Raw genomic sequence first — 13233 nt, 5'->3', positions numbered from 1 at the left:
CTAGACCGGCAAGGGAACTTGCTGTTCCAACAGGACAATGCACGTCCGCATGTATCCCGTGCCACCCAACGTGGCCAGCAAGATCTCCGGATCTGTCCCCCATTGAGCATGTTTGGGACTGGATGAAGCGTCGTCTCACGCGGTCTGCACGTCCAGCACGAACGCTGGTCCAACTGAGGCGCCAGGTGGAAATGGCATGGCAAGCCGTTCCACAGGACTACATCCAGCATCTCTACGATCGTCTCCATGGGAGAATAGCAGCCTGCACTGCTGCGAAAGGTGGATATACACTGTACTAGTGCCGACATTGTGCATGCTCTGTTGCCTGTGTCTATGTGTCTATGGTTCTGTCAGTGTGATCATGTGATGTATCTGACCCCAGGAATGTGTCAATAAAGTTTCCCCTTCCTGGGACAATGAATTCACGGTGTTCTTATTTCAATTTCCAGGAGTGTATATGCACCTGACTGCTTTAGCGCTAGGTAGGGTATCTATTACAAGTGAAAATAATATTTATTTATTTACTGTTTATTTAACCTGACTGAATTAGGGCCTTAGGTCCCTCTCTTACGCCGCACCACCAGAAATGAAGCATGCACATACACTTACTATCATACATATTATTATATTGTGTTCGGCCTAATGGCAGGTCCGTGACTTCGTACGGAGAATTTCTGACGCCAATGATCCCTGTCTTCAGCTTCATCCTTCAAGCTGCTGTATCTCCTCGCATCTTTCATCTCATCTTTCCTCGTCCTGCAGCTCCTTTCATCTTCCCTTCGATGACGTCATGGTGAGCCTCTCATGTCTAATTATGTGTCCTATGCAGCTGACCTTCTCTGAAGTACTGTATTCAGAATAGTTCTCTTCCCTCCTACTTTTCTCACACCATCCTCTCCCCTAGATCTTTGTTCTTCTCCAGTACCACGTTTTAATTTTTCAGGAATTTTTTCTCCATTTTTCTCATGGTCCCCGTCTCTGTTCCAAATTATTCAACAAATTCTTCCTTAATCCAACCTAAGCTTTCTGGTCCTTGTTGAGCGCGGCTTTGGTCATGGCGATTCTTGCTCGAATTTCATTTGTGCAGTGAGCATCCTTAATCAGCAAGCTTCCCAAGTACTTGAACTGTATCATATGTGCATAAAATAATAAGAACCATTAATTATAACAACCACTATAATAATAATAAAGGATATAAAGAATAACAATAACAATTAGCTTAGCACATTTGGATCCGTGTTTAGTATCATCAGAAACAGAAGGGATAATGAAAGAGAATAAGATTGAAAATGACGGTGACAACAGCTGTTACAAGAAAGAGTATACTTGCACTAGAGGACTATACGACAAGGGCAATTGAAAACTGCAGGGGGGGGGGGGGGGGGGAGGTGTTGACAAGAGAGAGCTGCGGACAGGTATATGGAAGAGAGAACTATTGTTATAGAAGGCTGACAATTACCCGCGCACGATCTACAGCAAAAAATCCTTTCATAAAACAAAAACATACTTCGCTAGGAAACGTTCCTGAGGCCAGTAGTTAGGAATGTAGCCGAAGCCCTTTCCCTTAATTCAAAGAAAGGCCTCCTCGAAGACCTAAAGGTAAAAGAGAACAGAATAATTAGACCAATCGTGGGGTCCACTTAAAAGAATGGCTTCTACCGAAAAAGATCCAACAAGGAAGTCTGTGGCAAAATAGATCAAATTAAATACAGAGTCTATAAAACCATGGAAGAATGGATGGGAAGGTCTTCCAATTTCTTGTTCAGACCCCAAAACCGCATTCCCAAGGTTTAAAAATGCCAAAGACGACATCTAGCCCCTACAAATCAAACCAAAAGACCCCTGTGGCAGGGGCCTCCTCCACAAGAAGACAGTGACGAATGCGCTGCACGAGACGAGCAACCGAAAAGAAGACGCCGTACCTCTTGGATGGAAGAGCGCAAGCAAGCGCACTCACAAAGAACAAAGGAAATCTGGGCTTCAAAGAAATCAAAGTTCACTGCCAAATGTAACAAGACTTAACGTGCTGCTTGATGGCCCCGTGAAATTATATACCATCATCATAATACGACACACTGACGATAAATAATCTATTTCTATATTGACACATTAGAAACCAAGACACAAGAAAGTAAGCCAATCCATCTACCCCAACACAGAAGTCTTAGCTCCGTTTATATATTTCTGACAGCCTGGTGACGTATAGGTGGCGTTTGGCAATGAGCATAGCTAGTAGCGAAAATGATGGAAAAAGTTGTAGCTTTGATGGCAGCTGAGAATAAGCACATATACAGAAAACGTTCCTCATTGTTTTTAATTTAATTTAATTTTTGGAGATGCATTTACTTGAGAATTCATTATATGCTACGAAACTCTTGTTGCCAGTAATGTTAAAGTGCGCATAAATGAATGGTATAAGCATTTAAATTCGCAATAACAACACAAGCAAGATTTATAATGATTGCATTATTGGAGTGGGCAAATGCACAGTGTGTATGAGAACAGTAATTTCAAACTGGAGAGCAAACATGACAAAGCACACGCACAAAATAATTGTTATGAAATGTAGCACGTACAATTCCTGATCATTTCTCTACGTCGTCACCGTTTGCTCTCCGAGTACTTTTGGGGCTATAGAAGCAGCTTTCTTCAAACTCCCGGCAGAAAACTTCTTCGTTTGGGACTTCAGCCTGTGCCGAAATGCAGTTTTCAGCACTTCACTGCCGTCAAAACGCTGAAATCAATCCATATACTGAGACATAAGAAGACGTGATGACTCGATTGTAAATCCTCATCTGGCAATCTTGATTGAGGTTTTTTCGTGGTTCCCCTAAATCCTTAAGGCGAATTCTGGTATGGTTCCTTTGAAAAGGACGTAATTGATTTCCTTCCTCGGCCATGTCCAGCCTTAGTTCCATGTTCCGTATCTAGTGACCTCGTAGACGGCGCATAGTAAACGATAATCTTCCGTCTTCCCTTTCTCGTTATTCAGATGTCTTTCTGTGCTGCTGTAATGAGAGTACTGGGTTAACAAACGCTGTCGCAACAACTTCCGTCTACCCAAATATGGTTTTCTGACAGTTCTTGTTTTTACCTGTTCCAGGTGCTGGCGAATCGGGCAAGAGTACGATAGTGAAACAAATGAAGTGAGTATTAACACAGTGTACTACTTTGTATAGTTATCAACTGTTTTTTAAATGCATCAACAACAACTCACTAGATTCTTTTGCATTTCCCTGAGACTGGAACTGAGGAAAACATTTTGCAAACGTTTATGAAGTCGCTCGTAAGACATTCTTCATCGTTGCGAAGAAGGGTCTACATTTTAACTTAATTAGTTAATATTCTCATATCCTGCGTGATGATTTCCTCTGTTCAGCTGACGATGAGACGAACGTAGTACCTGTTTTAAAATTTCGTGTTGTCCTTCAATTCTTAGGATGGTTATATGATGGATCGTTTGCTAGAAAACAGCGAAACACCTACTCCAGACACAATAGCTTTGTTTTCCTCCGATTTAATTTCATCCACCATAAACGATGTTTCCGAAAGCTCGCGACTGCATCTGTCACGATTTAAACAAGAACACATTTCACCTGTTACGTTTATTCACGCATGCCACGAAGTTTTTCGAATGATAAGTAAGCAATGGAGATAAACGAGTAGTGATAAAGTTTTAATTGTCATCTGTATAACAGAAGGTTATGGAACAAAAAATTAATTATATGATTTTATTTTTTCAAGCTGACAGCTAAAAATTTATGAATATCCCTCGTACGTGTTAGGTATTACTAGGGAAGACGATAAAACAAAAACACTTTTGTCAGGGAAAAGATATGTGAGGAAGACATAGTTACGACTTCATTATAAATGAAATGGGAGTAGGTGTGATTGTAATCAGGCCTATAGATGTAAGAGGCAGTAAGGAATTTATTGGCTACGTTCCAAAGATAGGAAAAGACAGAAACGACCTAGTGGAAAGTGGGTAGATGACATTAGAAAACATATGGAAGCGGCATGAATGCTTTTTGCTGGAGACAGCATTACATGGAAATGTCAAGATGAGGCCTTTGTCTAGCATTGGATATGAAATGTGTAATGACAATGATGATTATGATGATGATGGCAATGATTGTGTGATTTGCAGGTGTAGAGGACTACAGACGCTTCTGTCTGTTGTAACAAGCACTGGTCTCATCTCCTGTATGCGTCGGCAATCATTTGGGTCATTTGAGTAGAGACGCAGCGTAGACACGTTTGTATAAGTACTGAACCATTGTCAGCTGTAGACTGTGTTCCGCAACATTATTTCCTCTCACTCCGACATGTCTTGGTGTTGCCACACGACAGCTATGGTCAGGCTATCAATAGGGAATCTAACTCTTGGCTACAGAGCGTACGTAGACAAGTCTCAAGATGCGTTGTCAAATGTCCACCACAAGTGTCTCATTCTATATCTTTCTTCATCTGTATCTATAATCGGCAATCCATCTTACTGTGTGTGTCGGACAGTACTTCTGTTAATCTCTGGCTGCGTGTTCTACTTTAGTCCGCCCTCAGAAATGGAGGGTGAACCTTTGAAAATGCCAGCCACTCATGCTTGCGGAACATCAGTAAAGTCGTTAAACAAATGTCTGCCGAAGAACCCGAGAATACACTTCTGTGGTTCTTACTGTTTCATTCTCTTCAGTATTAGGTAACAGTTTAATCAACCTCTATCTGCCGTAAATGTAGTATTTTTGTATCGCATTTTGTGCGGTTTTGCGTCGCATTCCAGGAAAATTCCCTCTAAATTACAATTCTTCAAAGCAATTCTTTGTCCTTAATGACATCCCAAACGTAATATTGTAACGGGCTGGCTAGTGAAGATACAAGGCTTCTATCAAATACACCAACGAAAAAAAAATCGCAAAACCAAGAAGGAGATGTGCGACATAAACGAAAGTTGATATGTGTGTTTGTACATCTGAAACATAATGTCTATTCAGATTTCACGCCTGTCGCATAAGAGGCGTTAGTAGCGCCACTAAGAGGATGGAAATCGGGTTTGCTTTAAATACACGCTAGCGGTTGTGGGCATTGGTTACCTTTGGGACTGGACGTGGTAGGTTGATATTGGTCTAGAATGCCTTTAAGGCGGCGAAGACGCCCTTATCAACACCTCACTGAGTTTTAACTAGGACGTGTAATAGGGCTACAAGAAGCTGGATGTCCCTTCTGCAATACTGCAGAAAGCCTTGGCAGGAAAGTAGCCACTGTACATGAACGCTGACAGCGGTGGTCACCAGAATGTATGGTCGCAAGAAGACTGGGCTCCGGACGGCCACATGGCAGTACCGGCATGTGGCTCTGGCGCATCATACTGCATTCGCAGAAGCATTTTAAGCAGCAGTTGGCACCACAGTGACACAACGAACTGTTACAAATCTGTTACTTCAAGGAAAGCTCCGAGCCAGAGGCCCTGTAGCGTGCATTCCACTGACCCCAAACCACCGCCATTTGCGACTTCTGTGGTCTCGAGTGAGAGCTCAATGGAGAGCAGGGTGGAGGGCTGTTGTGTTTTCTGATGAAAGCTGGCTCTGCGTCGGTGCCAGTGATGGCCGTACGTTGGTTAGTAGAAGAGGCCAGTTGAGGGCCTGTAACCAACCTGTCTGCATGCTAGACACACTGGACCTATAAGGGGAACTCGGGGCGAACGGGATACTTAATGTTTAACAATTTCTATAAAATAAGGGAACACAAGGAAACACTTCTTCAAGTGATAAAAAAACACCTTGCAGTGTAACCTAATGTACCTTATTTTAAAATCACTTAAAACAATACATTATGCATTTTTTACAACTTTTCAAAGAAAGCCTTGCATATTTCCCGTTCCGCCCCACCCACGGGGCAGAATGGGATAAGGGTATTTTTTGTTAAATTGTTGCATAAACGTTGAATTTGAATTACGAATATCGTATTAAACTATGACAAAATGTTGTATAACAGGCAATTCAGACTAAGGAATGTGTAATTTAAACGGCCGGCCGGAGTGGCCGTGCGGTTCTAGGCGCTACAATCTGGACCCGCGCGACCGCTACGATCGCAGGTTCGAATCCTGCCTCGGGTATGGATGTGTGTGATGTCCTTAGGTTAGTTAGGTTTAAGTAGTTGTAAGTTCTAGGGGACTGATGACCTCAGAAGTTAAGCCCCATAGTGCTCAGAACCATTTTGTAATTTAAACAATTAAAAAGTCATTCTTCAAAATAAGAAAATATTTTAATGTCATTCTGAAAAATGTACACTGCTTAATAACCACCAAACCACTAACTACTAGCCCTTCCGACAATAGTCACAAATCAGTATTTCCTCTTCATCTCCACTGTCTATAGCAGCACATGAATTGTGCGCCCACTCTGGCATGCGAGCCAGCCCTCACGGAGTAGAAGTCCCCACAGTAGAGACACTTGGCATCCTCTCTCTCTGATTCTCTCTCGTCCATCATCTTCTTCTTTTGGTTTTTCTTAAGGTCTTTGATGTCCTCTGTTTTGGTTTTTTTGGGGGTGCAGTTTGATATTTTTGCCTTAAGTTGCATTGCACCTGACGTCCCTGTCCTGACATTGTCTATATTTGTGCACCCTCCTCCTTTCTGTAGGCCTACTTTACGTGCGACAGCATTCTGCAGTTCCTTCTTAAAAGGAGAATCTGTTAATACGACGGTTTTTCCTTTTCGTCTTGTAGTCCGCCGTGTGTTTTGACAGAGTAGTGGGATTGGAATGAAAACCTCGGGCGATATCTGGAAAGCTGAGTTGTTCGGCGAACATAGCTGGTTGGGAGAGTCTGGCATCCATGAACATCCAGGCTGGGTTTGCTTTCTACTTCATCAAAATATGACGGGGCAGAACGGGACACTATCCCATTCTGCCCCGTCCCGTTCCGCCCCAAGAGCACTTTTGAACTTAACAACTCTTATGGAGTGTAATAACTGACGTATTTAAACGCATTAAATAACTAAAGTGTAACAAATGCCATGCACTTTAAGGGAATGTGTCATTTTAGGGTATACAATTAACAGTTAACAGCTTACCTGGCGTTGAAATTCACCAAACGTTAGAACAACGCAAGCAGTAACGTGACGGACAACAATTCACTTAGATCTCGCACTTCAGACTAAATGAGAATGGCTACCCTCACTTCCCTTCCATTTGGATAAATAGTTACACCCCATACAACAGGATGCAACACTTTCCAGTCTAGAAAAGAGCAATTTCCCATTGTGCCCTGCTACCCCTTTCTGCCCCGAGCTCCCCTACCTGCAGCTGTGGTCTGGGGTGCGGATTCTTATGACGGTAGGAGCACTTTCTCGGTTATCCCACACACCCTGACTCCAAATTTGTACCTCACTCTGGTGATTCAACCTTGTGTGCTGCCATTCATGAACAGCACCCCAGGGGGGCTTTTCCAGCAGGACAACGTTCGCCCACATTTCGCTGTTGTAACCCAACATGTTCTACAGAGAGTCGACATGTCGCCTTGGCTTGCTGGATCACCAGATCTGTTTCCATTCGGGCACATTTGGGACATCATCCGACGACAACTCCAGCGTCATCTATAAAAACCCATCCGTACATTGACCGACGAAATGCAATGATCACGGTTATTATCTGTGTCAATGCTGTATGCAAATTATCCATTTAAGAAACACTTTAAAACAAAGTAAATGGCATTAGTAACAAGATAATATGAAAAAGAAGCCTTTCATTCGTGATTAGTAAGTTAACAATATAGGTATGAAGCCGGGCATCCATGATACCCTTTTTCTTGTGATAATAAAGAGTCTCTTATGTTAAAATTTGCCATAACTAGCAAGTTATAGCGTAAAATCGGTATGCATTGTCAGAAGCCGGTTAAATAAACCATACATCATCCCTGTGCGGTTAGTATATGTTGCGAAAAAGGGATGTTGACTTGAGAAATAATATGTATGATGCTGACGAGCAATCAGAGTCTCTTCAACAATTACCGAATCAGCGTTGTTGTTACAATTCCATCTTTAAAATTAATGCAGTTTAAGATGAGAACTCACAACAAAATGAAACTGTGTGTATTATAGTTTTCATGTTTAAAATCGAAAATCTAACAAAAAAATGGCTCTGAGCACTATGGGACTTAACATCTGAGGTCATCAGTCCCCTAGAACTTAGAACTACTTAAACCTAACTAACCTAAGGACATCACACACATCCATGCCCGAGGCAGCATTCGAACCTGCGACCGTAGCGGTCACGCGGTTCCAAACTGTAGCGCCTAGAACCGCTCTGCCACCCCAGCCGGCGAAAATCTAACAAAAGCGTTGTATAATATTTTACAGGAATGAAACTGAACTCACTGAAGATGAGACACAGGTGTCAGAAATACGTTTAGGTAGAACAAAAATTGTGTTTCACAAAAGGCAGAGTTTTAGGAACAGCAGTTTCCAACCCCAACAAGATGATAAGGAAAACGTTATTGAAATCTACCACAGTCAAGAGACTGTCTTTAAGGCTAATAGATGGATAAAAATCGGAACACGTATGAAATGCGCTAATCCGTGTTCAATTGTTATGCCAATCTGTGTCGCCCCAGCGCGTCTGCGACATGTAGGTAATCCGGTTTGTAGAACTGCGGGAATCTTGGGCCCCTTCTCTGCCGCTCCCTAGGAGAGAAACTTCATCCCCGCATCAAAGCAGTATTTCTCCATAAAGGCGGCCTCCTTTTTGTGAGTCCTTTGAGGGCGGCGGTGGCGGCGGCACGGACGTAAAGTTTGTGCCTTGCCACCGAGTAATAATTTATGCGGCGAACCGCTGCCTTTGACTGGCTGCCTCAAAGGTCACGCCGACGACGTCGCCCACCGGATGCGGAAAATGCGCCGCAAGGGACGACAGGTAGCGACAGCCGAGGCGAACGGACACCGAGCCGCAGTACAATTCGTACCACAGTAGTCCACCCCCTACATGTTGACGTCGTACAGACGACGTGATTCTGCCAATACGTTTCGAGTGTGTGATTGAAACACGGCGGAAGCCGTAAGTCGTTCAGATTATAGAAAATCTGGATAATCCGGAAATTAAAAAATCGGCTGGGTGCTAGTAGGAGTCCCGTACTGAAGGTTCCGTAAAAATTTAATTACATACATACCCAGTTCAGCTATTCCCGGAATCTAGAATCTCGACATTTTTGTCTGTTATCGACGCTGATACTGGCAAGATACGGGTCCCAGAAATGTTAAAATTATTAGGAATACCGTCTCGATACAAGACAAAGTTGTTTAGTGAACAATTTAGACCAAGGATTTTCGGGAATGTTTTAATCTCAATAATATAAATGTCCTCCCCCCATGAACCATGGACTTTGCCGTTGGTGGGGAGGCTTGCGTGCCTCAACGATGCAAATAGCCGTACCGTAGGTGCAACCACAACGGAGGGGTATCTGTTGAGAGGCCAGACAAACGTGTGGTTCCTGAAGAGGGGCAGCAGCCTTTTCAGTAGTTGCAGGGGCAACAGTCTGGATGATTGACTGATCTGGCCTTGTAACCCTAACCAAAACAGCCTTGCTGTGCTGGTACTGCGAACGGCTGAAAGCAAGGGGAAACTACAGCCGTAATTTTTCCCGAGGGCATGCAGCTTTACTGTGTGGTTAAATGATGATGGCGTCCTCTTGGGTAAAATATTCCGGAGGTAAAATAGTCCCCCATTCGGATCTCCGGGCGGGGACTACTCAGGAGGACGTCGTTATCAGGAGAAAGAAAACTGGCGTTCTACGAATCGGAGCGTGAAATGTCAGATCCCTTAATCGGGCAGGTAGGTTAGAAAATTTAAAAAGGGAAATGGATAGGTTAAAGTTATAGTGGAAATTAGTGAAGTTCGGTGGCAGGAGGAACAAGACTTCTGGTCAGGTGAATACAGGGTTATAAATACAAAATCAAATAGGGGTAATGCAGGAGTAGGTTTAATAATGAATAAAAAAATAGGTGTGTGGGTAAGCTACTACAAACAGCATAGTGAACGTATTATAGTGGCCAAGATAGAAACGAAGCCCATGCCTACTACAGTAATACTAGTTTACATGCCAACTAGCTCTGCAGATTTGCACAGGACAGATTAGCATGGAGAACTGCATCAAACCAGTCTCAGGACTGAAGACCACAACAACAACAATATAAATGTGACATAAAGAATCATGCAGCAGGTAGGCATTCATTATTATAATAATCAGCAGTTCTCCATTCAGGCCGTCTGGACTGCGACCGTAAAAATCAGTCATCAGGCGAGGAATGACTTTATTGCTCATACGACGCGTTTCGGACTTCATCAAACATCAGATAGGCGAGACCATTTACTGCAAGTAGATATAGCGCTTAAAGTTGTATGTGAAACAAACGTTCACAAACTAGTCCATTGCACCTCATCGGTTGGAGATATATCATCTTGATGGAACATGTGTTACCAGAACTGCTGGAGGGTGTATCTCTGAATGTTAGACAAAGGATGTATTTTCAGCGCGATAAGGCGCCAGCCCATGTCAGCACTGCTGTGAGGGATCATCTGAGAGCCACCTTCGGGAATCGGTGGGTCTTGTGTTGTGTCCTAGCCGCCCAGGTCACCTGACCTCACGTGTCTAGATTTCTCCGCTGGGGAGGGGGAGGGGGGGGGAGGGAGCAATGAAGCAGGTGGAGTATGAAACCGCTGTGCAAACAGAACAAGACGTCGTCACTAGAATTTCCGTCGCTGGTGAAACAACTGCAGATATAGCAGGAATCTTCGAATGGACACGACGGTCAGTACCCCTGAACGCCACTACTCTAACTGGCAAGCTAAGCTACCCTCTGTTTATTATCGTCCATTGCGTCAGAAATTGCCATCAACACCATATGTACCATAACTAAGTACATTTGTTTCGATGTTCTCTGCCTCGTGAGTTAATTTGAACGAATAGATTCGGAACGCCCTGTACGTTGTCATCACTGCACTACTGACTTGAAATTACAATTTTAAAAAGTTAGTCTTTTGTGGCGGTAAACTTCATTGTAACAGGATTGTGTAGAGAAGGGAGTGGGACCTCTTGTTGTCTTTTGCTTCTTACAGTACGCGGGGCGATTGAAAACTCCGTGCAAAGTCCGAGAGATGGCACCGCCGGCGCGTATCGATGTCATGTTTAGTTAGCATCTTTGGAAAGAACGCACACCAAGTTTCAGCCATATTGGTCTCTTTCTTTGTGTTTGGCATTCGTCTGAATGAAGAAAGTCGAAGAGAAGTTTGATAAACATTACGGAGGCTCTGCACCTTCGATTAGAACAGTTTATAAGTGGTTTCAAAATTTTCGAAGTGGCCATATTGACACAAGTGATGCTGAACTTTCTGGACGCCCTGTTGAGGTTACGACTCCAGAAATCATTGATAAAATCAATGATATGGTGGTGGATGACAGAAGAGTTGAGACTGCTAGTGCTGTGGGCGTCTCGAATGAACGGGCACATAATATTTTGCATTAAACGTTGTACATGAGAAAGCTATCCGCAAGATGGGTTCTGCGATTGCTCACGCTTGACCAAAAACAGAATTGTGTGAAATGTTGCAAGGATGGTTTTCAGCTGTTCAGGAAGAATCCGCAGGACTTCAAGCGTCGTTTCGTCACTGTGAATGAAACATCGATACATTACTATACTCCTGAGACCAAACAACCATCTAAACAATGGGTTACCAAGAGAGAATCTGCACTAAAAAAGGCGAAGACCAGTCCTTCGGCCGGAAAGGTTATGGCGACTGTCTTTTGGGATTCGCAAGGGATAATCCTCATCGACAATCTGGAAATGGGTAAAACTATTACAGGTACTTATTGTTCATCGTTATTGGACCGTTTGAAAACCGAGCTCCAAGAAAAACGCCGGCGATTGGACTACAAAAAAGTCCTGTTCCGGCCGCGCGGGATTAGCCGAGCGATCTGAGGCGCTGCATTCTTGGACTGTCCGGCTGGTCCCGGCGGAGGTTCGAGTCCTCCCTCGGGCATGGATATGTGGTTTTGTCCTTAGGATAATTTACGTTAAGTAGTGTGTAAGCTTAGTGACTGATGACCTTAGCAGTTAAGTCCCATAAGATTTCACACACATCATCAGTCCTGTTCCATCACGACAATGCAGCAGCACACACCTCAACAGTTGTGGTCGCAAAACTAATGTAAATAGGATTTCAACTTTCTTCACATCCCGCCCCCCCCCCCCCCCCCCCCCCTATTCGTATGTGCCACGACTCGTAGAAATCGGCGAATGGGGTATGTGCTCTTGTTTTCCTCACGCTCGCCGGCAACGCGCACGTCTCGTGTTGTTTTCTGCGGCTTGATAACTCATCCAGTACGGTGCAAGCCTAGGACTGTCCTCTCTATTTATGTTGTTACGCTGTTTTAGTATTTCAGTGGCCTCTCTGATCTTGTGGTTCAATATTCCTACCTCCTTGGGAAGTACGCAGGTTGCGCTGAATTTTATTTTCTTGCCAAAGTCTTTCTGGTGTTCGGCCACTGCAGATTTGTTGTGTTGCGCAAGTCGAATGTATTCTTCGTGCTGCCGTATACGCGTTGCTGTTGGCCTGCTTGTTTTGCCGGTGTATATTTCTCCACACTAATAGTCCAGCTTGTATACGCCTGCAGTCTGCAACCAATCAAGGCACACGCTATGAGAGGCAACAGACAACAGCAGATGCCCACTCTCTCCAGCACAGGAAACCATCTACAGTAAAGTTTCATACTCCTTCCGCCATAAGAGACAATAATAATATTGTGACGTAATGTCGTGCTCAGTAGAGCAGTCATAACAAAACATAATGCATCAGGACAATCAAATACACCAGGAGACCCAGAAGAAGGCCACTGTAACAGTGGCTGATACAAAGGTTTGATCAGTGATTCTCACTCTGGCCTACACAGTTTTCTAGCTCTTAATCACTTTGCTATTCTGCTTCGTAGTGAAACTTGGGGCTGAACTAAATTTATAATAATGGTACAAGGTTCCAGGAAAATGTAAATCCATCGGAATACTTCATGTTGCACGAGTTCCATTTTTTAAAAAAAAAAGGAGCGCAAGAAAACACTTCCTAAAGGTGAAAAAAGTCATATTGTAGTGTGACCTAACGTACCTTACTTGAAAATCACTGAAAACTGTACATTAGGAACTTTTAAAAATTTTAAAGAAATTCTTGCATATTTCCCGTTCTGCCCTATCTGCGG

At 43.6% G+C, this 13233-nt stretch overlaps 1 protein-coding gene across 1 annotated transcript in view; it reads left to right on the top strand.

Annotated features, from left to right (window-relative positions):
- The window catches only part of LOC126483684 (guanine nucleotide-binding protein G(o) subunit alpha), a 563590-nt gene that overhangs the window by 132291 nt on the left and 418066 nt on the right, over positions 1–13233 (top strand). Inside the window, exon 2 of the mRNA XM_050106766.1 lies at positions 3104–3146. Coding sequence (XP_049962723.1) covers positions 3104–3146 — 43 coding nt within the window. The remainder of the gene's footprint in view (positions 1–3103; positions 3147–13233) is intronic.

Source organism: Schistocerca serialis, chromosome 6 (genome assembly GCF_023864345.2).
Source record: "Schistocerca serialis cubense isolate TAMUIC-IGC-003099 chromosome 6, iqSchSeri2.2, whole genome shotgun sequence".
NCBI classification, from domain to species: Eukaryota; Metazoa; Arthropoda; class Insecta; order Orthoptera; family Acrididae; genus Schistocerca; species Schistocerca serialis.
The sequence above is the reverse complement of the archived record's forward strand: the minus strand, read 5'-3'. Positions and strand labels throughout refer to the sequence as shown.